The 27215-nt window shown below is 40.3% G+C and overlaps 1 protein-coding gene and 1 non-coding gene across 33 annotated transcripts in view; both read right to left on the reverse strand.

Annotated features, from left to right (window-relative positions):
• LOC138826163 (sorbin and SH3 domain-containing protein 1) overlaps window positions 1-27215 on the reverse strand; it is a 238335-nt gene that overhangs the window by 56005 nt on the left and 155115 nt on the right. For 16 of the 32 annotated variants that reach the window (XM_070021271.1, XM_070021270.1, XM_070021268.1 and 13 more), the window contains 8 exons: window positions 25909-25938; window positions 21798-21970; window positions 18997-19060; window positions 17117-17191; window positions 16716-16778; window positions 7224-7271; window positions 6983-7112; window positions 5566-5680 (listed from right to left, as the gene is read on the reverse strand). In XM_070021271.1, the coding sequence (XP_069877372.1) occupies window positions 5566-5680; window positions 6983-7112; window positions 7224-7271; window positions 16716-16778; window positions 17117-17191; window positions 18997-19060; window positions 21798-21970; window positions 25909-25938 (698 nt within the window). The remainder of the gene's footprint in view (window positions 1-5565; window positions 5681-6982; window positions 7113-7223; window positions 7272-16715; window positions 16779-17116; window positions 17192-18996; window positions 19061-21797; window positions 21971-25908; window positions 25939-27215) is intronic. The other 16 variants (XM_070021276.1, XM_070021283.1, XM_070021277.1 and 13 more) reach the window with 2 other exon arrangements.
• Window positions 13173-13280, reverse strand: LOC138826227 (U6 spliceosomal RNA). Its single transcript, XR_011371589.1, has one exon. It is a non-coding gene; the product is annotated as a U6 spliceosomal RNA (small nuclear RNA).

A 27215-nucleotide genomic window follows, 5' to 3' on the forward strand; every position in this document is an offset into this window, starting at 1 on the left:
TGAATATTGGCACAGCAGTATTCTTTAATGATTTTCAGTACTGGAGAAAAGAAAAGTCCTATTTCTTCTTGCAAAGAAGCATTAGTTAGGAGCAGATAAACTGGTGAGCACACCAAACATTTCACATCTATACCAGTTGAATAGAGCACACAGTTTTTATGGGATAAGACAGTTTTAGTACTTATTTGCAAGGCTGCCTTCAGGTTTTCAAAATAAACACAAATATTGACACCTTATAAAAGCCAATTGGTTAATACTGCATCTTTAATGGCACATGAATAGGTGAGATACCATGACCCATACACAGTTAAGTGAAAGATGATATAAGTAAACACAGAAGACACAGTGAAAAACATTTTACACAAGCACCTGGTAGGGGATGAGTACAGACAGAATATATTTTGTGTTCTAACAAGTAAATGTTAAAGAGTTGGGAAAAATTAAGTGAGAAAAAAGCTGGACAAGACAGATAACAGAACATGGGAAAGAAAACTTTTGGGTTATGTTCCAACATTAGATTTCTCACTTTACATTCAAAGAGTATCACATGTAGACTGATAATTTGTTTCCATAGGATTTAATATTTAATCAAATCTGTATAAAGGTCTGGTACTTTATTACTTTGGGGGATAACATGTATTTCTGGAAACAATTAGTTGAAGAATGAGTACCTGGGAAGCAAATGAAGTTTTCTTTTTAATGAATTAGAGATATGTTCATATCAGACAAAAGTGTTTTTGATTTGTAAACATTTTTTTTTAAATTTGTGAGAATCACAAAAAAAGAGCTAGGGTGATTTTTTTCCCTATGGCACTCTGTATTGTAAATGAACTACTGAGATTGAAAACATCACATACTAACTTCAGGCTAAAATCTGGAATGAGCAAGTGAGAAAGAATATTGCTAAGTCCAATGCACAGGTCTTCCATGCTCCTACATCATCGAATGGTTCTTCTTAGAGGTACTTTTCTTAACAAATTACTTAGTACTTTTGCAGCCTGTAGAAAAGGTTGCAAACAATCTTGTGACTTTTCCCAGGCCATTCTTCTAATACCCTTAGAAGACTCTGTTTCATTCCTTTCAGTTTCATAGGTAAAACAAGATATGGATACACGGCAGAGTCCCTGTCTTTCACAAAGTTAAACTAGGGGTTGAAATCAGAGGGAAACATATACTGAACAATCAGGTCTCTCCTCTTGCATGCAGAAAAACCTCTGGTTTCTAGAGGGCCTTAGGACTTCAAGCTTTACCCGCTGTACAGTCAGTGGATTCTGTATTTACTCAGTGAAATGAGGCACAACACCTATCTGAACCCAACCACTTGGCAGTGAGCATCTACACACCAGGACATTCTAAATGCTAAAATGATGGCATTTCATGAAACCTATTTCACATTTATTATTTTTATAAGGACTACTTTTTTTCTTTGTGTTCAAGGCTAACATTCTACCACTTGAGCCACAGTGCCACTTCCGTTAATTGGAGATAAGAGTCTCATGGGGACTTTTCCACCAGGGCTGGATTCACACTGTGATCCTCAGATCTCAGCCTCCTGAGAAGGTAGGATTACAGGAATGAGCCACTGGCATCCGGCATAAGGACTATTTATAAACTGCTACTTGGGAACAGGATAGGCCTAAAAAAAAAAATCAACCAAAAAGCAAACAAACCAAACCACCATAAATAAACTGGGCACTGGTGACTCATGCCTGTAATCCTAACAACTCAGGAGGCTGAGAACTGAGGATCATGGTTCAAAGCCAGACTAGGCAGACAAATTAGAGACTCTTATCTCCAATTAATTATCAAAATTCCTCAGTACTAGCACCAAAACAACACAAAACAAAACAAAAAGTACCAACTCTTTCAGGAAATGCACTAAAAACATTGGTACTTACAATTCTGAAGAAATTAACCCACTTTATTCCTGAATGCTTCTTACAGACTGTTTAAGGAGGTTAACGCTGTGCCAAGAACAAAATCAGGAGGTGTGTCAAACAAGCTGGGTCAGAACCTCAGGTCCAAAGTCTCAGTCCTTTGAGTTTCCCAGAGGTAAAGCTGCCCTCCAACTGCATTTGAGTTTGCCAGGTATAACTCAGCTGTACAACCAAAAAGGGAACAAACCAACAGCAAACATCCTTGTGGATGCAGAGGAAACTTGTTCCAGCACTCTTGGAAAATTCCATACTACCAGGCTCAGTTCTTGGCTGCTGTGGGCTGTTCTTCCCTAAGCTTGATAAAGTCCTTGGAACATTCCAGTGACTTGCCAGAAAAATGCCAACTTATCAAAGGCACTTTTCTTACTCAAATGAAGCCAGAGAGCAGCTTCAAATTTCAATGAAATAAATCACCTGAATGGGATATATTGATTTGTAAGTGCTTCATGATGTCAATAGTTTTCTTACCATGGTATATAACCCTTGATCACCTCCTGTGGTACTTAAGTGGGGTTGGCAGAACAAGTGATATTTCTATTTATACATGAAAACACTGAGGCTCAGGAAATTAAAATAATTTGCCTAAGATATATGGCTGAGTCAGAACTAAAACCCAGGATTCAGATCTTCCAATTCCTGATCCAGCGCTCTGCATACTATATTATATTATACCTCTCATACCAAACAAGAAGGAGGGCTGACCTGCTGAATTTTTAGTCAATATCAAACCAAAGCAGGACTGGTCACTAGTTTGATATGCCAGAAAAGAAACTCAAAATTGGGAGGAAACTAAGGTAGGTAAATTATCTTGTTTTATATTTTTGTTCAATAAGAACACGGCCTATAACTGATGCTAGAGAAAAGCATAAAGGAATAAAGCCCAGAAAAGGCCATTTCTGTGTGTGGATATGTGGGTGTGGGCACACGCGTGTGCGCATGCACACATGCAAGCTAGTTCTGGAACTTGAACTCAGGGCTTGGGCACTCTTCTCAAGCTTTTTAGGTCAAAGCTAGCACTCTACTGCTTTTTAGTAGTTAACTGGAGATGGACTTTCCTGCTTGGGCAGGTTTCAAACAATCCTCAGATCTCAGCCTCTTGAGTATGTAGAATTACAGAAGAAAGCCACTAGTGCCTCATTGGGGATGTGTGTGTGTTTGAAGCCTGGGTGGGCGTCTATATGGTCTCTACCCACCCCCTTCCTGGTAGTAATGAATAGCTGTGCCTATCTGCTTATTTCTATCACCTAAACTGCCAGAATTAAGCAGACATGAGCACCTCAAAAATAAAAGTGTTTTCCCAAAATGAGATAGAGTAAATCTGAAAGCAAGCGCCAATTCTACATCTGTTGCTAGTTGGTATAACTACCGAGTTAACAACTAAGTTTTTTTTTGTTTGTTTGTTTGTTTTTGGGTCTGGTCGTGGGGCCTGAACTCTGGGCCTGGGCACTGTCCCTCAGCTCTTCAGCTCAAGGCTAGCGCTCTACCACTTGAGCCACAGCACCACTTCCAGCTTTTTTCTCTTTGCTTATGTGGTGCTAAGGAATCGAACCCAGGGCTTCATGCATGCAAGGCAAGCACTCTACCACTGAGCCACCTTCCCAGTCCCCTAAGTTTTTTTTTAAAATTTAAGTACAGGAGTGCCCTAAGCCTGGCAACTAGATACTGAATAACTAGAGACAACTAACCAGTATCCACCAAACCAGACACTTGCCAAAAGACAAATGTCACATACTGAAATTTATATTCTAACTTTTCTGTTCATGGTACAAAAATAGTCAGAAAAAAATCTAACATAAAGGACCAATTGAACCACTGTGAAGGGCAGACTGTTAAAAGATGGGAGATCCAACTGAAATTCCTCTCTAAAAGTAAAACTTCCTCTTTAGAAAAAAAGATCTAAGTTGGGCGAAAGGCACTGAATTAGCAACTAGGAGAATGGTTCCTCCCTGATCTGCCTTTGGGCAGATCCATTAGGGATGGGCCTCAGGACTGGAACAGAACAGAGGAGTTCTTGTGCAGAGTTCCAGCACTCTGCTGATGGTGTGATATACCCTATTCCCTACAGAAGAATCCATGAACAGTGTGTCACTTCCCAGGATTGTTAAAACAATGACAATGATCCCAAGAACTAATGCATGGAAGAGACTCAGACTATTATGATATCATTGAGGAAAACAGAATTAGGTTGTTTTTTTCCCTAGTTCTGAATGGTGGTTAAATTACTATGACCAAGGAAAGAAATAAAAGGCAAAATTAAGAAACAAACAAATAAAAAAGGTGAGCCTTCAGTAAGAACCATGGCACCCTATAAATGGTTACATCACCAAAACAAAAGCATCCAAAAAGCTTACAGAATCCCTGAGATCATTTCAATGTATTAACATGTGATAGAGGACCCAGGCTTATTATTTAAGTATTAGAAATGTATCTGAAGAACACAGTTTTCTTCCCTGGAACCCCTGGGAGTAAGGTTCCCATGCACGTATATTATATAGGAGATACCTTCTAATAGGAAGAGAATGACATGAGAGCCCAAGGCCAGATCCTCTGCTCATCTCCGAGCTTTCTGCTTAAAATAACTGTGGTGCACAGCGAATACCAAAGAATGACAACTCTAAAAGCATTTCTGTGAACTGTTGACCTTTTATCCTAATTAAAATTAAAATTACTTATCCCTCTGGGATTTTAAAGATGTCACATTTTACTTTAGTAAAAGTCAAATCGATTATTCTTTTAACACATCTAGAGAAGAAAAAGGGGGAGGGAAAATTGACGCCTTGAAGAGACATGCTCCACACTTGGTGTGTTAACAGCAGTGAATAAAAACCAATCCCCAACACCACCATCCCACCCTGTTGTCAGAGCCCAAGGGCTCCTATGCTTCTAGAGCTTTCTAGAATCTCTTTAACCAAGATCAGAAATCAAAATCAGATTTTCCTAATGAAGGGTGAATGAAAGGAAGTGTGATTGGCAGATAGGAAACTAATCAGTCTATAAAAAGTCTTCCTGTTTCATAGAAGGGGCTACTTTTCCACAGCTGTTTGTTATACCCATGCAAGTCCATTTTCTTAACACTTAAAACTGCTTGAATTTATATAGAGAACCATAAACCAGACTGAATATGAAATAAGGCCTCAACATTGTACTTATCAAAAAAGGAAAACCTAAAAGACACATTCCCCCTCATAACATCCTTTTAAAATTTATAGCCTTTAATAATATACTAGCAATGTCTACAAAATTCATGCACATTCCAATAAGAGTCACTTTTAAAACATTCTAACTTTATCCCAGTCAATGATAAGGCTGATAAATTAATGGTTAGACACTTAGAAAACAAGTAACAGTAACAAGATCGCTATGTTAGTAGAAAAATTAAAATTAGTTAAAACCATGCACAAAAGAGCAATATAGCCACAATAGCAGGATTCTTTAAAAGGAGACTCTTAGGACTTATTTTATAAACACCTGTGAAAATGTAAAGGGAAAAAAACCTTCATTTTTTTATAGTCTTGCAAACAAAGCAAGCCTATCTCAAGGGGAGAAAGAATATAATCCATTTGCACAATGCATCCGGATTACAGGACATGGGCAGATGGAGAAAAAAGAACTTCAATATGCAAATTACCATCTTTTCGTTGTTCAGAACAGAAGACTTGCCCGGCTGATATTCATAAATACTTTTGGGCTCTGCACGGTATTTTCTTGTATCCACTTTCTTATCTGGGGGCTCCCAGTCGTTTCTGTAAAAAGAAAATCCTGTTAGTGGTATTTTCATGAAAATTGGCATCTGCTTCAGATACAGTCTGACTTTGGTTGGCTTGGGTCTAATCAAGGAATTTTTATATCCAAAGCATTAAAAAAATCAGAGTCAAGATGAACAATTTAGCTGTACTGACTTGCTTCTCAAAACAAGCAATTAAATCTCTGACTTGGCCTCACAAAGGGCTTGAAGTACTCTGCACTCAAAACCAGGCACTAGGAGGTTGACAAGAAGAGAAAGAAGATGATTCATACATACTTATATTCTCCTATAAATCTGGTTCAATTAAAGATTGCCCTTCAAAAAATCTTTAACTTCTAGTTTTCTGGTAGTTAATTGGAGATAAGAGTCTCATGAACTGTCCTGCCCCGGCTGGCTTTGAACCGCAATCTTCAGGTCTCAGACTCCTAAACAGCTAGGATTACAGGTGTGAGCTACCAGCACCCAGATGGAAAATTGCAATTTTTTCGTGTATGTGTATTATTGCCCCTTGAATTGCAATTGCATTCTGTTTTTCATGCATGCTGCTAGCTTCTTGAAGACAGAACAATGGCATACTCGTATTCTTGTCTCACATCAGGTGATGTTTGAAGACAGTTTGAAGACAGCCCAGGCAGAAATGTCTATGAGACTCTTATCTCCAATTAACCAGTAAAAAGCTGTAAGTGGAGCTGTGGCTCAAGAGGCAAAGCTCTAGCCTTAAACAAAAGTGCTAAAGGAGGGCACAAAGCCCTGAGTTCAAGCCCCAATACTGGTATTTTTTTTTAAGTGGCTCTTGTTTTAAAATTATATTTTTTCCCATGAATGTGCAAACACAGAGTATGCTCAGATAATATGGAAACTGGTGACAATTTTTAATATATATATTTTTATTGTAAAGATACTGTACAGAGGGGTTACGGTTACATGAGTAAGGTAATGAGTACATTTCCTATACAGCATTGTTACCCCCTCCTTTTGGTGACAAATCTTGAAATGAAGATTTTTGTTGTGATGAGGTACAAAATCATAGTAATTATTAAATTAAGCCTGGGCTATGAGTGAGGCATTAATAAGAGTGTTATGTATATTATCTCACTTATCTTTGAGACATTCTGATCAAGGAGTTGTGCTATTTTGATCTCCTTTATAGATAAGGTCATTGAGACTCAGATTAGTCCCTGATGATAGGTCACCAAACTGAGTCTAGCTCCTTGTTCTAAGAAAGGAGGCTCTGGGTCTCCACAAATGCTGAGAAAAGCCACTGTGTGGTAAAGATGAACTCAGCTCAGGGAATACTTACCTCTCTGGGCTGGACTTGAGTGAGGACGAGCGGGCTGGGAGGGGAAGTGTGGCCGACCTCTTAACCACCTTCTCACCATCAATGTAACTCATTTCACTTTTTGAACGAGGCACAGAAAGGGGAGATTTTGCTGGAGAATGTACACACAAAAAGACTTTGAATCCAATGGAAACCAAAAATCAGAAGGTGTCTTCCCTCACCCACCTTCCTCCCCTGAAAGCAGGAAACTCAAGTCACTTACCATCTTCAGAAAAGGAGTATCGAGGAGAATACAGATCTGAATCATCATCTAGTGGGAGGAAAAGGACATAATCAGAAGAAATGGGGAAAGGAAAGAGAAATGAGGTTCATGTCATTTCTTACTTCCACAGTCCTGCATCATAGCCAGGCACACCAGGGAAGAAGGGCTTAAGCACACTGGATGCTATACCACAGCAGACCACAGTGAACAGTGAGGCAGAGCCGGCACGCCAGGAGGGCCCTTCACATTGCCAGAGAGATGACTGCTGCCTAACACTGGGAAACATGGGGACAAATAGCCAAAGGTCCTTCTCAAAAGAATACCCACCAACAACAGAGGAATTCACAACCCAGAGTCTGGCTGAGGAGGATAGAGGGGATGAGATGGCTCTAGCTGCTCCCACTTAGCCCACAGAGTGCCACAGGATTCTGCCAGGCCTCTTTCTAGGGCTTGGAGCTGCTACTGGATGGGAAGGAAGGGCCTAGATGGTATGGCTGCTAGCTCCCCAACTTAACTCTGACCTATGTCATCTTAAATTTCCATAGCAACATCAATAACAAAAAGGCTCTGAAGCTAAGAGTTTGAGAAAAATTGACACCATAATTTGTTCTGATTGTTTCAACTTAGTGTGGCTCCCTTGAGTAGATTTCTTTTCTTAGAACACAACACAGCCATGATTGATGTGGTTATATGATCTGCTCTTCAGATACTGCTTGGGGTAAATGCCTAACATAGCAACTCTGGAATAAAACTCATGAGAGTTTTTATGGTATGAGATGGCTCTCCAAGGGGGTGGAATCTGCCCCTAAATAAGCCAAACCCTGGCTCTAAAACTGATTGGATCAAAATAAGACCTTAAGTATCATGGAAGTGGCTGAGTTTTTTACACTAAAAACTGGACCCTGTGACCACTTAAAGGAGCTATGCAGTGCTGGATATTAAGTCACTGCATCCGTTATAGTCCTTTCAAAGTATTACTCCAAAACGAGTTTGCTGGAAAGTCTACCTTCCCTATTTTCTAATATCTTGTGAATTCAGAATTCATGCATACAGAACAAAGACCTAGTTCTTCCCTTAAAATCCACAATGTCTTTAGTGAAGCACATGACTTAACCAGAAAAGATGAGCCCAAGAATATATGCCATGTTAATGACAGTGTTAATCAACTCATTTCCTTGCAAATCATTTCAATTTTCAGAGCGGAATAAAGGTCAAAATACTTTATAAAAAGTATAACCAAGATATTTTTCACCTCCCTTTTATCTTTAAAGGTAAGAATTAGGCAACAGCAAGGCAAAATAGGTATAAGACTTTACCAACACAACCAAGCCCTTCTTTTCTATTCTTTTCTTTTTTGGACACAGTACCTTGCTATGTTGTCTAGGCTGGCTGAAACGCAATACTCCTTGCTTACTCCTTGTCTCATTCTGGTATGACCCATCATACCTGCCAACCTTTCACTATTAAAAGTCAAATGTATAAGCTTATTTGTTAAAATAGGACAAGGGAAGGATAAAAATAGGATCCAGAAATATATTTTTGGAAACCCTGAATTTTATGTTAACAGTTGTTTATTTTCTTAATAGTACTTGATTCTTGTACTAATAAAATATCATATCAAGAACACTAAAAACCAGCTTTGATTTCAGGGACTTCATTAGAAAAACAAATGGCGTCTTCCCCAAATGAAGTTAGCTCAGATAGAAAACAATACAATACTACTTTAAATCCAGTCTAACATTTTAGCTCAAAGCCCTTTACCTCTCTGAATTGTGAAAAATTGAAGCCTATCAAGAGATGGTAAAGTGAAGGTAATTTATAGCTATTACCTGGTTCATAAGTCTAGGTGCGAAGTTATGGGTAGGGAGATGATATATAAATAGTCACAAACATTAAGACTGGGGTTTAAAGATCTGTTTTTTCCCAGAGATTTCTAATATGGAATTATAACTAAGGCTTTTGGAATGGCAACAAGAATTTTTTTTTCTTTTTGTCCTACTACCAGGGCTTGAATTCAAGGCCTTATGCTCTCAGAAGCCATGTTCTACCACTTGAGCCACATTTCTAGTCTGGCATTTTGCTGATTAATTTTTCTGCCTGGCTTCAAACCTAGGTATCTCAGATCTCAGCCTCCTGAGTAGTTAGGATATTAAGTGTGAGCCATTAGCACAAGGTGAAAAATCTATCTTACAAGATAAAAAAATATAAGACTTCTTTAGGAGTCTAACAACGTATGTACTTTGGAAAGAGAAGGAGGAAATCTGGAATGAGGGCAATAGTGAAGACTGAATGTTCTTTAAAGCTATTTCCTTTTTCGATATAAAAATAGCCCCCCAACATTAACACAGGGGAGGGTATTTTCATATCTCATTGTCAATGGGAATTTAACATGGATTTCAGTTCTCACACGTTAGGAGGGCACAATCGAAGTTGAATAGCAATTATGACAAGTTCCAGATATATTCTGTCTTCTAACAGAAGAAAAAGTTAACTCATTTTATGAAAGAAAATAATAATAGGCATTATTAAGCACCTGAAAGGAGCTGCAAATTTACTAATATAACCTCATTCCTGGTTAAAAAAATATACACCAGGAAGAAACAAATAGCATATTTTGCAAACAAGGAAATCAGGACTCAATGAGGATAGGAAAGTTTTCCTGTGGCTGTTCAGTAAGAAAATTAGACAGCAGGAATCAACTCAAGTCTTTCTGACTCTACTTCTTCATGATACCTCTAAATCCTGTCACAAGGATGGCTTTTGTTTGTTTGTTTCACCCTAGTGTCATGTGCTCAATTCTGGGAAAGGTGAGAGATTGTGGGCATTCTATTATTTTTATTCTAAAAGAAGCCCCCCAAAAATGTTGTCCTAAATCGCAAATAACTGTTGTGTGAGCCAATCTCCAGCTCTGAAAGCCTTTGTACTACTTTTCCCAATCACCACATATGGGTAGTATTTAAGAAAGTTTTCTGAGTTACCTCACTATATTCTTAGTTTTCTTCTTTCTGATCTCCAAGGACACTGGGTAAGAATCATTTGTACTACAGCTCCCCCTTGCTGATGTTTGAAACCTTCTCTTGATAAGCCAAGTCTATCTTGAGGAAGATGGGTATGCAGTTAGAAATGCCAGGGAATGGGGAATCTGATTATAGGGGCATCCTTCTAATTTTTTTTTTTATTGTGAAAATACTGTACAGATGGGGTTACAATTACATGGGCAAGACAATGAGTACATTTCTTATCAAGCATTGTAGGCTCCTCCTTTGTTTCCCCTTCCCATCCCTTCCCAGCCTCCCCCTCCCCCCCACCAAAGTTGTAAAGTTCATTTTTCGACATAATGACTTGTATATCTCATTGTTGCAAAGGGTCCACCTGTATCCCTATTTAAAACCATTTGTTTTTTTCCCTTCCCCTCCACAAATTATACCAACATCAAATACAGTGAAAGCAGGGGTTATACTGTGGGGGAGGCACATACAAAGCAACAAAGAAATCATCTTATAAATATGTTAGAAACAATCTCATGAAAGAAATAAACATTTGAATACATATCTTAGGGCTCATTTCCCTAACATCAACTTATCTGACCTTTTCTGCTTGACTCAAATGTATACTAGATATTGCAAATAAGGGAAACCATGGGACCTATGTTTCTTTGGGCCTGGCTTACTTCATTTAATATAATTTTTTCCAAGTCTTTCCATTTCCTAACAAATGGGGCAATGTCATTCTTTCTGATGGAGGCATAGAATTCCATTGTGTATATATACCACATTTTGTTGATCCATTCATCTACTGAGTGGCATCTGGGTTGGTTCCATATCTTAGCTATGGTAAATAATACTGCAATAAACATAGTTGTGCTGGTAGCTTTAGTGTGGTATTGTTTGTGATCATTTGGGTAAATGCCCAAAAGTGGGATTGCTGGGTCATAGGGGAGCTCTATGTGGAGTCTTTTGAGGAACCTCCATACTGCTTTCCAAAGTGGCTGAACAAGTTTACACTCCCACCGACAATGCAGTAAGGTTCCCTTCTGTCCACATCCCCTCCAGCATCTGTTGTTATTAGATTTCTTGATTACAGTCATTCTAACTGGAGTGAGGTGGTATCTCAATGTTGTTTTGATTTGCATTTCTTTTATGGCTAGAGAGGCTGAGCATTTCTTCATGTGTCTATTGGCCATCCTTCTTTCCTCTTCAGTGAAGTTTCTCTTTAAGTCTTTAGCCCATTTATTTATTGGGCAGTTATTTCTTTGAAGATTTGTTGTTGGGGGATTTAATTTTTTGAGTTATCCTTCTAAATTTCTATACAATGGAGCTAGCATGCCTTTCTCTCCCTCCTATCTCCCTCTCGCTACATATGTGTGTTCAATCATAGTTAAGAGATACACTAAGTAAGATGGTTCTTAAGCTGCCCATGATCTAACACCAGAAAGCCTACCTTCCTTTTTTTCCAATGGTTCTTTCAAAGAATACCAGAGTAGACTCAGCTGAGCTGAGACCTTGTGATTCCTCCTCATGGTAGCCACATGCTGTTTTGCCCCTCAGAGCACCAAGCAGCAGACACTAAACCTTGGCACCAACACTTAGCACTTCCTATGCCAGTGATTCTAGGAAGCTTGAACATACACAAAACTTCCGTGGAGTGAACCACTCACTTCAGGATCCTGAAACCCCCCCTGGTGGGCTCTGGTGTTCACATTCCAAAGTCTATCCTGGACTTTGGCAGGCTGTCCTTGGTAGCTCAATTTGAGGACAGACAGAATGCTGCCAGAAACTGCCAGAAGCCACATAATTGCCTTTTCAACCACTTTAAATGAATTTTTAAATAACTTTCCTTCAGGGTTATGTTTTGGTTGTTGTTTTGAAAAGAATTTGTAAGTTTTCAAGACAAGGGAGAAAGTATTGGTTGGGGAATTATTACTCTGTAATCATTACATAAGCATAATCACTGCCTATATCATGAACTTTCCACTTTATATACTTTTATTTATTAAAATGTTTGTTTATCTTTAAAGGGCCTTTGAATTTATTTACTTCTTAGGTCTTTAATCCTAAAATTATTTTTGTAATATTAATGGCTCATTTTTAACATGCTCTTTTTCCATTGCTCAACATAATTCCCATACATGTAGGAAGTACAACGATAAGGAAGGAGGAAGGATAAGTAGTAAGGATAAACATATATACACATCCCACACAAAAAAAAAACAAGTCAAGGATAATGAGGAGACAGCAGAGTCTAGGATGGGAGAAGAAAAGCAGAAATCCTAGACACGTGGGGGAAAATTCACAAGGTCATCTAGGTTTTCATAACAACAGGTTTTAAGGGATTAATAACAGGCCAGCATTGGATACAGGATAGCTACAGAAGAACGAGAATACTGAGGAAGAGATGAGGTAGAGCCAAAAAGGAGTTAAAGGAGAAAGTCTGGGAGGACCCATGGCTTGAAAAACACTTACCATTCTCAGCTCCTACCAGATGCCTGGGTCTTAAATGTAGAAAAAAAGTTCAACTGCTCTGCTTCTTAGCTATTCTGCAGGTCAAAGACTTTTGCGCTTGCTAGGCAGAGGCCTTCTGGGAAGCTCTCATAAGAAGAGCAAAGGTGACTGCTTTGAGCAGCTCAGCCCCTCCTCTGGGCAGTACTAACCAGAGTTTGGGGCAGGAGGCATAAGTCCTAGCCAAACCAACCATCTTCACAATAGAACAAACTGCTTGAACTCATGCAGCATATGGCCATTTTTAGAAATCCTGCAAGGCGAATGGAGTATTATTTTAACTCGACTCCATTTGTGCCTGAGAAAACTAGTCTTTTTTTTTTTTTTAAATGGTACCAGTTCTGGGGTTTGAACTCAGGGCCTGGGTACTGTCCCTTGAGTTTTTGTTTGCTTTTCTCAAAGCTAGCGCTGTACCACTTGAGCCACAGGTTCCACTTTTTTTCCCTTAGCTAAAAATATGGAACACTTCACAAATTTACATGGCTTCCTTTGCATAGGGGCCATGTTAATCTTCTCTGTAACTTTCCAACTTTAGTATATGTGCTGCCGAAGCAAGCACCCACAGTTCCACTTTTTGGAGATAAAAGTCCCATGGACTTTCCTGTCTGAATTGGGTTTGAACTTCAATCCTCAGATCTCAGCTTCCTGAGCAGGCATGAGCCACTGACATCCAGCTATCAGTCCCTCCTTGGTATAGTCTTGTTTAGGAATGAGGACAAGCATGAAACATACTACTGTGATACCACAACCTGGAGGTACCTAGAAGTGGCAGCGCCCTGAGTCGCTATACCAGGACAACTGATAGTTACCCCAGGCCTAAGATTTCCACAGCCTAGTGGCTCCCCACAATAGACCATACAGTCACACATCAGTCACTTGATTTTTCTGTAGAGTTTTAGGCATCATTTAAAAATATCTCCTGTTTTCTTGACATCCAGTGTGGAGTGAGCTACCACACATGGGCCAGTGCTGAATGGAAAGACTTGCTCTTTGAATCTGTATGTCTTAAGCTAGTCCTATAGCCACACATTGCAAACTAAATCTAGACAAGTATCATAGTCCATTTTGAAGGGCAGGAGCAGAATGGTGTTTCTACATTACAGTGGCTCCATTTTGACTGTAAAGACCCATCACTTGAGTCTTTTCTCATTACATGTTCACAGATACTACCTCGGGAGACAAAAAGCAGTCTAAGGTAGAGCTGACCCAAGGGAAACTAAAGTGAGGTGTCAGAGGTAGGCAAGAAGGGGACAACCAAGAGCACAGAGTATGTCAGGGGTAGGGAAGGAACAGCAGAGCAGCTGAGAAAAAGCCCACATTTGGGGCCTGTGATTACAGACTTGAATTTGAATCCTGCCTCTGCTGCCTACTATGCCATCTTGTACATATTACTTAACCTCTCTGATCCTCGTATTCTTCATCGATGAAATGAAGATTCTCTGCAGTGGGTTATTGGGAGGCTGAAATGAGCTAATAGTGATGTGCTCGGCACAGAGCTTCATACTGCATTGGGTAAGAGCTGAAATGAATGGCAGACATATGCTATCATGATGGCAGTCATGTTGTCATCATTAATAGGATTACTGAGGAAGTATAAGCCACCATGCTGACATCTCCTTAAACAGGACATGAAGAAAGGTGGACTGGCTGTAGTTCTGAGTGCCTTCTCCACAGCCCATCCTCCTCTCTGCAGCTTCATGAAATGAAGGGTAAGTATATACAAGTAGTATATCTCATAGATTATAGGACAGTTGGAAAGGCCTGCTCCTTGCTGGAATTTACAGAAGTTTGTTTTTCCAAAGTGTACTTTTAACCTCATTGATTGAGACATGATCATTCTGTTTATATTGCAGAAGTCTGGCCAGAAGTTTACTTGACCACACTAGCTAGGGAGAAAAGAAGGTTGCTACAGCAGCATAAACTCATGTTCACATGATTCCTTACTATTTAGGAGAGTCAACTTTGAGATATTTAGATATGCCTTTTTTAAAAAAAATGCTGAATTGACAACTACAATTTAGACAGAGGCTGTAGCTCCCAGACTAGGCTTTCATACATTTATTACAGATACTTCTAGTTCCAAGCTCTAAATTAAAACAAAACATTAGTAGCATCAGCAAGTTTTTCTCCAGGAGATAAAATTCTGGACTAAGGATACTCATTTTTCAGTAAAGTTGTTTATTCTGTAATGCATATTAAAACCAGTGGCCAAAGCCGGGTGCTGATGGGTTACATCTATAATCCTAGCTACTGAGGAGGCTGAGCTCTGAAGATGGAGGTTTAAAGCCAGACTCGGCAGGAAAGTCTATGAGACTCTTATCTCCAGTTCATCACACAGAGAAAGCTGGAAGTTCTGCTGTACCTCAAGTGGTAGAGTGCTAGCCTTGAAAAAAGGAGCTTCAGGACAGCACCCAGAGTTCAAAGCCCAGGACAGGGGGAGAAGGGGTTGAAAGTGGGGAGGGAATCAATGGCCAGAGACTCTGTTAGGTAGTAATCTGTCTTTATTCCTTTCTTTGACAGGCATAAATATTTTCTATTTTAAGAAGGGTATGAGGGCTGAGGACATGGCTCAAGTGATAGAGTTCTTACCTAGCAAGTTCCAGGCCTTGAGTTCAAATCCTATTATCTAAAAGAGGGGAGAGGTATGTCCAGAGACAGAGCTATCACTGAGGAGGCAGTACCACAGAGCTGAGGAGGTCCTGTTGGAACCACAGACAATATCAAAACCACAAACCACAAATCTAGAAATCCAGAGAACCTCTCAAAAGTTAAAAATTTAAAAGAACCCAGTTTCTTTCATTTGTAAAAAGCCTTTATCTAACTAAATATATCAGTGATACATGCCTAGCTAGATATGTCATCTAGGCAGAGATGGGGGCGTGAGATGGAATCTACCCTATTTTTAAAGATCTCCAGGGAAGACAACTTCTTTGGAACTTGTGTTGCAGTATAATCATCTTTTTTTATTATGCATTTTAAATGTTTAACCTCATCTTTTGCTTTTTATTCTTTAAGGCTGTTTCTTCCTTTTTTGGTGTTTGAAATTATATATTAGGTCTATTTCTAAATATATGTGATGAGTTTGTCATATCATCTCTTTTCATGTTAACGTCTGGGAAAAATATTCCTCTATTTCCTCTTGTGGCAGACTTGATGTGTCCAAAATGCAGGCACTACCATCAGTTAGGGTTGCTAGGTGTGGTGGCTCAGTGTGAGACCATGAAACTCTGTCTCAAGACCAACAGCCAAGCTGACTAAGGAGTCAATGATGAGCCTAAAGCAATCTTCCAGTCCCATGGGAGCCACTGTTTTCTCCACAGGACTTCTCCAAGAGGTTTCCCTTAACTTGTTTTTTTGTAAGATTTTTTTGACACCTGAACTTCTTACTGCCAAAAAAGAATCTCTTAGACACAGATGTGACTGTCTTCCTCAGCAGATCAAATTCCAATTCAGCTCTTTCTTGAAATGTTTTTCAGCTTGGTTGAAATCCTTATTTTCAGAAAATATATCCCACCATGACTTAATCTTATACCTAGAACTCTCTTTAGGAATTCTCAAAGAAAGATGCTCTGAGGGCCCATAACAGGGAGGCCAGTGACAAATTACCTATGTGGGCACCTAGTAATGCCTACCTCTTGCCCATCCACCATAATTGCTTAATTTCCAAGTCACCGCTCAGGACACTCACATAACAGGCCCTGGGTGGTTGGTTCAGGCAGCTTTTCTCAGAGCCCCACATGTTCTGAACATTATAACTAAACTATGATGGATACTGCCCCATTAATCAGATAAACACTAAGGGAATAGGATTAAAATATCATCTGGATAGATTCTGGTTATACAGCCCAAGAGGAGTGAGACACTATCACAAAACACAAAGTTAGAGGGAAGCAAAAGAAATGGGAGACAGGTCTTAGGCACCAGGGAAAAAACCCAAGGTAAAAAGAAAGTAACAGCACCAATACAAGGAAGGCACACACTTTCCTTTAATTACCTTCAGATTTAGGACTAGGAGTAGATGCAGGAAACTGGTAGGTAGGAGTGTAAGGGTTGTCCTCTGCAGCAGAGAAAAGTAGTGGGTTTTGAAACTATCCACCGTGAAGTGGAGGGACAGACCCCCAAATGACTCTTTCAAATGTTTGGTTACCTATTTTAGTGTTATTAAAGCACACAGGCATCACACTTAAAATAGATTAATGAATTAGAAAGGATTTAGTTATTTTAATATAGCACATCATGCAAATGAGTAAAATAAAATTTTCACCAGCAAAAAAACCCCACAAAAACAACCTGTAAAAATAAAATCTAAAAGCCAAATTCCATTATGCCTATAATGGAAAGCTAAGAACTAATTTAAGGCTATGGCAACAGATACACTGTCTAAGTTGATTGTACCTTCAGAATTTTGCTGGATTTCAGGAAGTTCAGGGAATTTGTACGTAGGGAAATAAGGGTTTTCTTCAGGAGTGTCTAGGCAGAGGAGCAAGTTTGAGAAAGAGAATAGAGGAAGATACAAATGGAGACAATGAACGAATAGGAATCACATACAATTTAAGGCTCCTTGAATTGTGGAAGACAATAAGCTTCAGTAATCATATGAAAGAAATCCAAATTGCTTTTAGAAAAATCCAGTCTTTTGCCTGAATTATTGAGACACATCAAAAAAGGCACTATCATTATTTTTCTTGGACCAAGAATTACATATAACCAGATGCTAATGAGCAAGAAGCATTTAATATAAACCTTCAAGTTTTCAGTTTTTATCAGATATATTAAGTATGACAAGTCATATACATAAAGAAAACACTATCCTAAAATATTTTTTTAAATCAAAGCTTATGTTGTAGACATTAGAATCAAGGCAAACAAGTGGAGTCTTAATTTTTCAAATACCTTTGCCAACTATTAGAGCAGGTAGTTTTGTTTAGAAACTCTAATTTAGTTGAGTTAATAGCTATAATAAGAGAAGTCCAGTGCTGCCCATGGGACAGAATTAGACATTCTGCGCATAATACATGCACTTGTTCCTGCATTTAGATTTTTGAAGCTGCATTTGAAGATGAAAGAGTCAGATATCACTAGAGGAAATGGGACAGTGACTTTAGGAAGTAAGTGGAACTGACCTATCAGATGACAACAATCCAGCATTCAGCATCACCAGGAGTGAGCTTATCCGCCCATAGCAGATTTACAGTTGATCCCAAATGCTCAACACTAAGCATCTTTTTATTTAGAAACTGAAGAGGTTCATTGTGAACTCAGAAAGAGCTAATTAACAGTGACATTATTTGGCATCCACAGCTAAGCAGAACAATTAGATATTTGTGACTTTGGTGGGACTCACTGACCAGGACACCCTCATGTGTCTTTCATGCCAGGTGGCCAGACTGGATTTGGGCACAGGGAAGAGTAGGATGCTCTGCCTGCAGGAGGATAGCATCCTTTCCCTGCTGCAGTGACATCTTGCTGACTGGCAGATCAGGTGACTAGCAGCATAGGTGGCAATGAGAGCTGCTGGGGTTATGACTTGCCAGAGCACTGGCTTCCCCACCATGCTGGGTCACTTGCTGACAGCCCAGTGGGCCTCTGATTTGAAAACATCTCTCAGGTTGAGCAGGCTCTAGTGTGTCAGCTCTTGACTGATTCTCAGGGCACCTGCCAAGGCTGGCTCCAAAATGGAGAAGCTTATTTTTCATATTAACACAGCCTTAGATATGGACTCTACTTCACAAAGCCAAAAGTAGACACCAGACATCCTTCTAAGGATGGGAAGCAGAACCAACACAGTGATACATGATTGGCACAAGATCACCTGAGTGCATGAGGGGCTGAATCTAGGTGAGAATAACCTTTCTTAACTTCCAGCTCCGTTTTTTGTTGTTTTTTCAACTTGCCTTGCCAACATGGAAGTCATGGGCTGACACAGAAAGTATCTAAAGCTGGAAGCAGGTGGGAGATGAAGCTGCTCTCACCCCAGGCAGATAGGGTATGCAGCACAGATACAGTGTGAGGCTCAGCTTGCTGCATTCCACAACAGCTGGGAGGGAGGACTATGACCTGACTCCAAATTCCAAAGCCATTATAGGCATGCAGTGTGTCCTCCCTCCCTCCTGTGATCTGAAAGCACATGGGTGGGCTTGGGCAGACCAGTACCTAACAGGACCCAACTGCAGAACCCAGTCCTGGAGTCCAGGCAAAGTGAGTTCAGGTCCACATCTGACAATCGAAATATTGGCACATAGCATAGCTTAGCTTCTACAAATGAAAATCAGTACCTCTATTTAGTTTGTGGATCTGTTTAAACATCGTCTTGTACCAGTCTTTTGATCTCTCAGTATTCTAGAGAAAAACAAAGGCAGGAGATAAAATGAGATGGAACTTGTGGCACATTCCTGACTGCTATGATTACAAAATCAAAACCAAACAAGGAAATGACAACATTTTAACTTAAAATTCAGCCACATTTATGTCTTTATTTTATAATTTTTTATTGTGATTAAGTGATTACATAAATTCTACAAATTTCACAGTATTGTGAGATAGTGATACTTAAAGTCACAAACACATTCTAAGCTTCATGAGGCAAATTGTCATTATCGTGGTCTATAAAGTTTGTGAATTCTATGGGCTTTGACAATACAACTATTTCTTCCACATCTGGTGATATGTACATTTCTTTGCTGGTAGCTCACACCTGTAACCCTATCTACTCAAGAGGCTAAGATCTGAGGATCATGGTTCAAAACCAACCTGGGCAGGAAAAGTCTGACTCTTGTCTTCAATTAACCACCAGAAGACCAGGAGTGGCATTGCGGCTCAAGTGGTACAGCATTAACCTTGAGTGAAAAAGCTCAGGGATGACACCCAGACCCTGAGTTCAAGCCCCATGACTGACCAAAAAAAAAAAGGTAAAAATCTGAGAGAAAAAAAAAAACCCAAGAAATTCAGACATAAATCTGTAGAATAATATTTGGATAACAAATACAATTTTTGAAAAAACACAATGTGTGGTGTTTTTTTTTAATGTGTCCATTCTTCATTTTCTTTCTTTCTTTCTTTCTTTCTTTCTTTCTTTCTTTCTTTCTTTCTTTTCTTTCTTTCTTTCTTTCTTTCTTTCTTTCTTTCTTTCTTTCTTTTCTTTCTTTCTTTCTTTCTTTCTTTCTTTCTTTCTTTCTTTCTTTCTTGTCAGTTGTAGGGCTTGAACTCTGGGCCTGGGCACTGTCCCTCAGCTCTTCAGCTCAAGTCTAGCATTTACCGCTTGAGCCACAGAGCCACTTCTGATTTTCTGGTACTTTATTGGAGATAAGAGTTTCACAGATTTTCCTACCCGGGCTGGCTTTGAACCATGATCCTCAGATCACAGCCTCCTGAGTAGCTAGGATTACAGGCGTGAGCCACTGGTGCCCTGCCATTCTTCACTTTTTTTTACATTTCACTTTTCAGAGAGATTCTCCGTATATGTACACACTATCAGAAACTGAAATAAATCTTCCTAAAATCATGAGATGGAGAATATTTGCTTATGATGCTCTATCCCTGGCCCTTCTGGGTTATTCTGTATAAATATATCTAAGTCACCTTTGCATAGGCCAGATATAGAATACCTACATTAAAATGTAACCCATTGTAACCTCCAATGCAAGAATTTTCAACTTTACCACAAAGCTAGAGCTTTTTTTAAAAAAAGATAAAAATAACAAAAGGAAGGTGACACATAGCTGGTTAGAGCAGGTATTTTTACTCCCACTTTACAGATGAGGAAATGAGATAGGGAAACTTAAAATGAGTTGTCTGAGGTCATAGAGGTGAGTGGAAGGGCCACTTAACATGACAGGGGCAAGCTTGGGAGAGTAATGTTACCCCTGGAATCCCTGTTTCCTGGGGGTTATAGTTTGATTGAGAGTCCCTTAAAGGTCCATATGTAAAGGGTTGGTCCCCAAGATGGTAGTATGGGGAGATGCCACGGACCTTGAGGAAGGTGAACCTAGTGGGAACTCCTTAGGTCACAAGGATGAGTTCCACAAGGGGCTGTGGGATTCCATTCCACCCATCCTCCCTCTTTCTGCTTCCTGACTCATCTATGAGTACTCCCTCCCACATGCGCTCCTGTCAAGACAGACCCCCTTCACCAGAGACCTAGAGCAAGGTGGTCACTCAGTTTTGACTTGAACCTCTTGAACCATGAACTCTTTATTTCATAAGCAGCCTACAGTGATGCAAAACTCATCTACAAAATGGAGCAGCATACACTATTCACTCGAGTGGTAATGTTTAACAGATAATGTGCCCCCCAAAACGAGTTGTATTCATGCCTAGCACTCTTTTTTTCTATTATTACTTATGAACAGAGAAGAGTTCCTTCAAAGCCTAGCTCTAAGATGTTTCTATTGGCTTCCTTCAAAAGGATATAAGAACAGTCCCTTCTCCAAACAGAAATCACAGAAGAACATATGGCAGCCAAGGGTCCATGAACAAATGTAGAAGAATGGAATGAATTCAATTTCAAAGGAAACCTGGTAGGAGGACTGACTTGGCTGACAGACCCACCCTGTCCTGTAGGACTTGGTGGGCTGAATCCTTTGTGGCTCCTTTGGTGTGTCTCATTTGGATGATGGGGTAAATCTTATCTACAGATCTTCTTCCTGAATCCAGAACCAGGGATCATGGGCCTCAAACTCTCCCCAAGATGCCCTAGTCCTGGATCAGGAGATGCTGAATGGGCTTTACAGAACAATAATAAAGGCATATCACCTAGGACATTCTCCACTGAGCATTCACAAGACACAAGCCTCTCATGTTCTGCTGCAGAGAAATCTCTCCAACTTTGTTCCACCCAGATATTCTTTTTATCTATGAGATACATTAATACCCCACACTCACTTTCAGAAAAGCTATTGTACACCAAGTCTGGAACATTGCTTATCAAGGGTCTGGCACTTAGGGTCAGGCACCACAAGTGAGGATCCTCCCCTCCAGGCCTCTTATCTATGGATGGGGTTCATGGGCAACCACGGCTGCACACTGTCATCCTTGTCTAAGCTGAAGTGTAAGAAGGACCTGAGGTCCAACTTCCTACCCGCAGTGGGATGCCCACTTCATCCATGGACACATCGCTTAGATCTTGTGCACTCTTCACCACCCGTCTGCCATCATCCTTCACTCGTTTTTCAGCAGCTCTGCTGGGTGAGGTGGGTTTTTCCTGGATTGGTGCTGTGTCCTGCTCACCCAATCTTCCCTCTGAGACAGGATCTGGAAATGAAAAATGATCATTAGCTGAAATTCTTCTGGCAGCACCAAAGCAGAGAACTCCTAGACAGTCTAGCTAGGGGAAAGTCGTTGCTAATTCCCAACTAGTACTAGTTCTACTTAGAGGAGGGGTCAATAAACTCCTCAGCTACCTGTTGTTGTAAATAAAGTTTTATTGGAACATAGCCATGCCAGTTCATTTATATATTATTTATGAATGGTTCTGTGCTACAATTGCTGAGCTTGGATAACTGGGACCATATGGCCTAGAAAGCCTAAAGTATTTATTATCTTCTAAATTAAAAAAATTAAAAACACTTTGCAGACACTAGTTTTGTAGAAGTATGTTCACTGTGCTCTGAACATTCAAGTAGTTTTGACTATTGTAAAAACAATTTTAAACAGTTGGCAAAATGTCATTGGAATGTTCTTGCTTCATCTGGGGAAGTCATTTAACTTTTCCCTATGTTTTCTCACAAAAAAAAATAGGGATAATATTTTTCCTCTGGCAAGTTCACGTAATGTGATGACAGGATTTATCAAGATAGCTTAAGCCAAAGTACTCAAATCACCTAGCACATTGCTTGGTGATCTTTATAGTTTAACTTGGTTCAAGGTTGGAAGTAATAGAGAGCTAATAAACACACCAGGTATGGTCTACAGATTATACTTACAATCTGTTATTCTAATCTATGTCAATCACTTATTGGAGATGCACTTACTAAGCCTACAGTCAGGAGGGTGAATATCTCAGAATCCTAGCCTTCAGGGAGCTTAAACTCTAGTGGGCAGAAAGAGCAAGCAAATCAGCAATGAGAATATAGGATGATGAAAGCTGATAGAACAGCCAAAGTCCAACTCAGCTGAGAAATTCAGGTTCAGAGCCATCTTGTTTAAGGAGAAGCCAACCAGAGGAAAAGAAAGTAGAGTGTGCTTCTGACAGAGGGAACAGTACAAGCAGATGCTTAGCTACCTTGAAATACTCTAACCTAATTATGGGACAGGCATTGCACTCAACTCTTGCACAGTGAAACAAAGGTAGAAAGTCACTAAAGACCCCCCCCTAGTCTCACCCCTCGGTGAGACTCCTTGGCAGAGTGAAGTTTTGGCAGCACAAAAGTGATGGCCAACGTCAAGGAGATGACAGAGCTCAGCAACAAAAAGAGATAACAGCAGAGCCAAAGTCTGATGTCACACACTGAGGGATGCCACAGATAGAAGCTAAAAAGTAGAAGAACCCCAAGTGGATGTGGGAGTCATCTGATGGATGGGAGATAAATCAAGACATACATCAGAGTGCCATGAAACCAGAAGAGAGAGTTCCAAGAGGAGGGTGGTTAAACATGTCAAAAAAAAAAAAGGAAAGAAAGAAAATTTCCCAGAGATTGAAGCAGAGGAGGAGGCCTTAGATAAGCAAGAAGAAAGTCACAGAACACTGAGGGCGCAATTTCAGGAGGGCAGTGCAGGTACCAGATTGCAGGGAAGGGGATAAATGTGGTACACATGAAGTAGAGAGGAAATCTAACACAAAGGAAGAAGGGTATCAGAGTGTAAGTGGAGAGATCAATGAAGTAAAAAGGTTTAGGCCAAGGGAGCCTTCAATTCTATCAGTGAAGTCCATGAAGGGAGAATGGAGGGCCTCAAAATGAGCCTCAAAAGTCAAAAAGTACTTATTGTTTGGCTGAAGAGAGGTGCAGAGTACTGGTTGGAGGACTAGATAGACAAAATAGGGGGTTCTGGGGATCCATGCAAAGTTCTGACAAAGTCAGAGGGGTCTGTGTATGGAGGGGAGACCAGGGAAGCAGACGACGGTGAAGACAGCAGATTCAGGTTTTACAACCTTCAGTCTATTCAACAGGGTGATTCTGCCCTGATTTCATGTACACTTTTTGAGACCTCTACTTCATCTGGGAGTGCAGAACTATTTCTAAACATTCTTTGTGCTACTTTGCTTGCTGAGTGCTTCAGAAAACCTGATCTCTGACATTATTGTCATAAACTTCAAAGACTCAAAGCTTCATAGCATGAGTTCCCATGCTCCCAGGAAATTCTGACATGAGGCCAAAGTTTTGGCAGAAAGCCAAGACACACATGTGGGTTTCAAGCTACCTGAGTCTACCCTTAGACTTGGCTCTCATGATCAAACTCTGAATCTACTAATATGTAGTTAGAGGCCTTTTATACCTATTTCATGATTCCATTCAAACTTCCACAGGCAAGAATGAGCCCCAACAACACCATCTCCCCTTTTTTCCCCCATAACTACCTGGGCTCAGCAACCTGGGTTGGGCCAAGGGAATAAAGTATAGTGGGGTGTGGCAGCTCCAGGATGGGCATTGAAGGGCACCTTGAGCTTAACCACAGCCTGTCCTGGTCCTGTGGCCAAGTCCTGATAAAGTTGAGAGTGTGTGAGAACCTAATGTCCTCCCTACCCAGACTCTGCCCAAATCACAAGGGCAGCAAAAGGACAAAGTCATGCAGAAACCATACAGCAGCTGCTCAGAAATGATGGCTTCAATTATCCACCAGATCAGGGGCACTTAACCCCGGAATTCATCCACAGCATTCACATGCACATTTGTGAACATGTGGCTTCTGCTAGAGAATGAATCTACTGCCTCCATAATATTCTCACAAGGAGACTACAACTAAAAAAAGATGACAAGACATCATACTACATCATTAGTTTTCTATGTGCATCATACTTCTCTAATGCAGCCCAGAGCTTGGCCCAGTATCCAGAACAAAGGAGAAATTCAGTAAGTGACCAATAAGTCAACAGAGGCCCTTGCTGGAAACAGTAGCTCACATATAATAAGCACTTAATGAGTACCAAAGCTCAGTGCAAAGTTGTTCGTTAGCAGACTCTGTTGAGATCTTAAGAAACTACAAAACACAACTACTTTCCCCTTCAGAATAAAAGTCCAAAGCCCAGTACTAGGGCCGTGGTTTATCATGCTTGTAACTCTAAGGCCCTGAGTTTAATCCCCAGTGTTACAAAAACAAATAAACAAAACAAAAGCCCCTGAATTGGAGAGATATCAGATAATCTGTCTGTGGTAGCACTGGGAGTTAGTGGTCGAAAAAGACTTAAAAGTAGAGTGGCATAGTTTGGGAATGAAGCTCAGTGGCAGAATACTTGCCTAGCATGTGCTAAGTCTGGGGTCATTCCCTAGTACTTCCAAAAAAAAAAAATCAAATGAAGTAGAATGGCTACAGGAATCTTGCAGAGAAAGGCCAATTACCACTATTCCTGTGTTTTCTCACAATTTCAGCCTCCACATTTGTTCCCTCCCCATCCTAACACTGTCCCATCTGGCACACTTTCACTGGGAGTGAGCTCTGAGTCCAGATTATATTTGAAGTCACTCTCCATCACTGGTTGATAATCCACTCATCAAACAAAGCCAACAGTAAGTGAGGTATCAGCATCATGAAGCAGCTGGCTAGAAATGCTCTCCAGAAGATCATGCTACAAGTTCAAGAAGCAGTTCCAGACACTGCTGATCTGGAGGACTCTCTCCTGGACCTACCATTCCAGCATCACCCAATTATATTTGAGCTTGTCACCCCAAAAGAAAAGAACTTTCCCACATTTAAAAACTTTTGATTTGCATATCCTAGAAGACAGAAACCAACAGAAAGACAAGCTCTTCTAAAGCCTACCATAAACACTGCATCTACAGCAGAATCCTTTTGCTCTTTACCTAGAACATATGATGCTTCCCAGTAATCATCAATTCCTTAGCACAGTTCCATAGGATATACTTTCCAGTTGAGTTCTAGGATGCAGATGCTCTTCCTCTCTATTTACCACCACTGTGGTCCAGTCATTCACTCATAGGAAAGCTCAGAAGACAGTGATGATTGAACATTGGGTAGAAACCAAAAACTAGCTTTAACAGGAACAGGATTAACAGGTAAATAATTTTCTCACTTACCTGAAAGGCTACTCAGTCGTTTCTGTTGTTCTGTGATAAAAGAAAATATACAGTGTGAGCACATAGTAAGGCCAACAAATCCTGGCCTGGTCCTCACTATTCTCTGGGCTTAGATGCTAAAATATACAGCCCAGCTGGAGGCAGGCTTAATAATATGGCTCCCATTATCCAAGTGTGATGCCTCCTAACTTCCTGCTATCCAGATTAGCACCAGGACATAGGACTGCCAAGGTTTATGTGTCATCTCAAGATGATCTCCTCACTGAAGGGGACTCTCTTGACTCCTCTGGTTCCACATGAACAGGCCTATACTGATCCTTCTTTTGCTACTTTTGAGGGAAATGAAATGAAATTACAGATATGATAGCTACCATCTTCTGAGAGCTTGCCAAATCCTTGACCCTGTTTTAGGAGTTTTTACACATTGTACTTATGATCTTAGCATAACCCTAGCAGCTAGGTACAATTATTTTCCTTAGCTATGATAGCCATCTGGCTGGTGCAAGGTAAAGAATAATCTCTTTAAAAAAAAAAAATCAGCATTAGCCAAGAGATCTCAGCTAAGGGGCCTAAATGACCAAGATAACACTGGAAATCATATGAATCTAAAACCTAAGTCTCTTAACTCATAGTCCAGGGTTCTTTAAAATTCTAGTCACAAAGCCCTCCATTGGCCTTAACATCAAAGCTCTACTGGTATCTTGTACTCCTGGGTAACAGCGTGGAGGGAAGGCCAACATCTCCTTTGGAGAGTCCTGGGTGTACTTGCTGTGCGATAAACACAAAAATGACCTTTACCTTCCATAGCTGCTAAATATAAAGCAGCCACATAGATAAAAATAGAACTTTTGCCAGCCCATGGGTGCTGTCATCATCCCCTCTGGCCACATTCCCACCCTCCCACAGGAATTAGGGTAGGCCAGAAGTAAACAGCAACAGAGAGTTCATAGATCATGATGTGGCAGCTGGTCACTCCTAGTGCATGGATGGGGTTCACACTAGCTGGACAAGAAACCCAACAGAGCCCCAGGCTTGCTCTAGATGACAATAGCTAATTGAGTAACATTTCTGCCTTAGTTTCCTAATCTGTGATATCCAGATTCTCTATGGTATCAAAAAGGATCTATGATTGCCAAACTCTGTTCTATAGGTTGTTGCCAGGATCCTCATCAGCTGGTCAAACCAAATGTATACAGTTTAAATGTCTATGTTGTTTCCACTTCTGGGGTATGACACGGCATTTCTATCATAGGAAGTCACACAGGCAGTAGTAGCTGTTTTTCATTGGTGTTACACAGAAAGTTAGA

The sequence above is a fragment of the Dipodomys merriami genome, unplaced genomic scaffold (genome assembly GCF_024711535.1).
Source record: "Dipodomys merriami isolate MVZ:Mamm:240054 unplaced genomic scaffold, mDipMer1.0.p SCAF_14, whole genome shotgun sequence".
NCBI classification, from domain to species: domain Eukaryota; kingdom Metazoa; phylum Chordata; class Mammalia; order Rodentia; family Heteromyidae; genus Dipodomys; species Dipodomys merriami.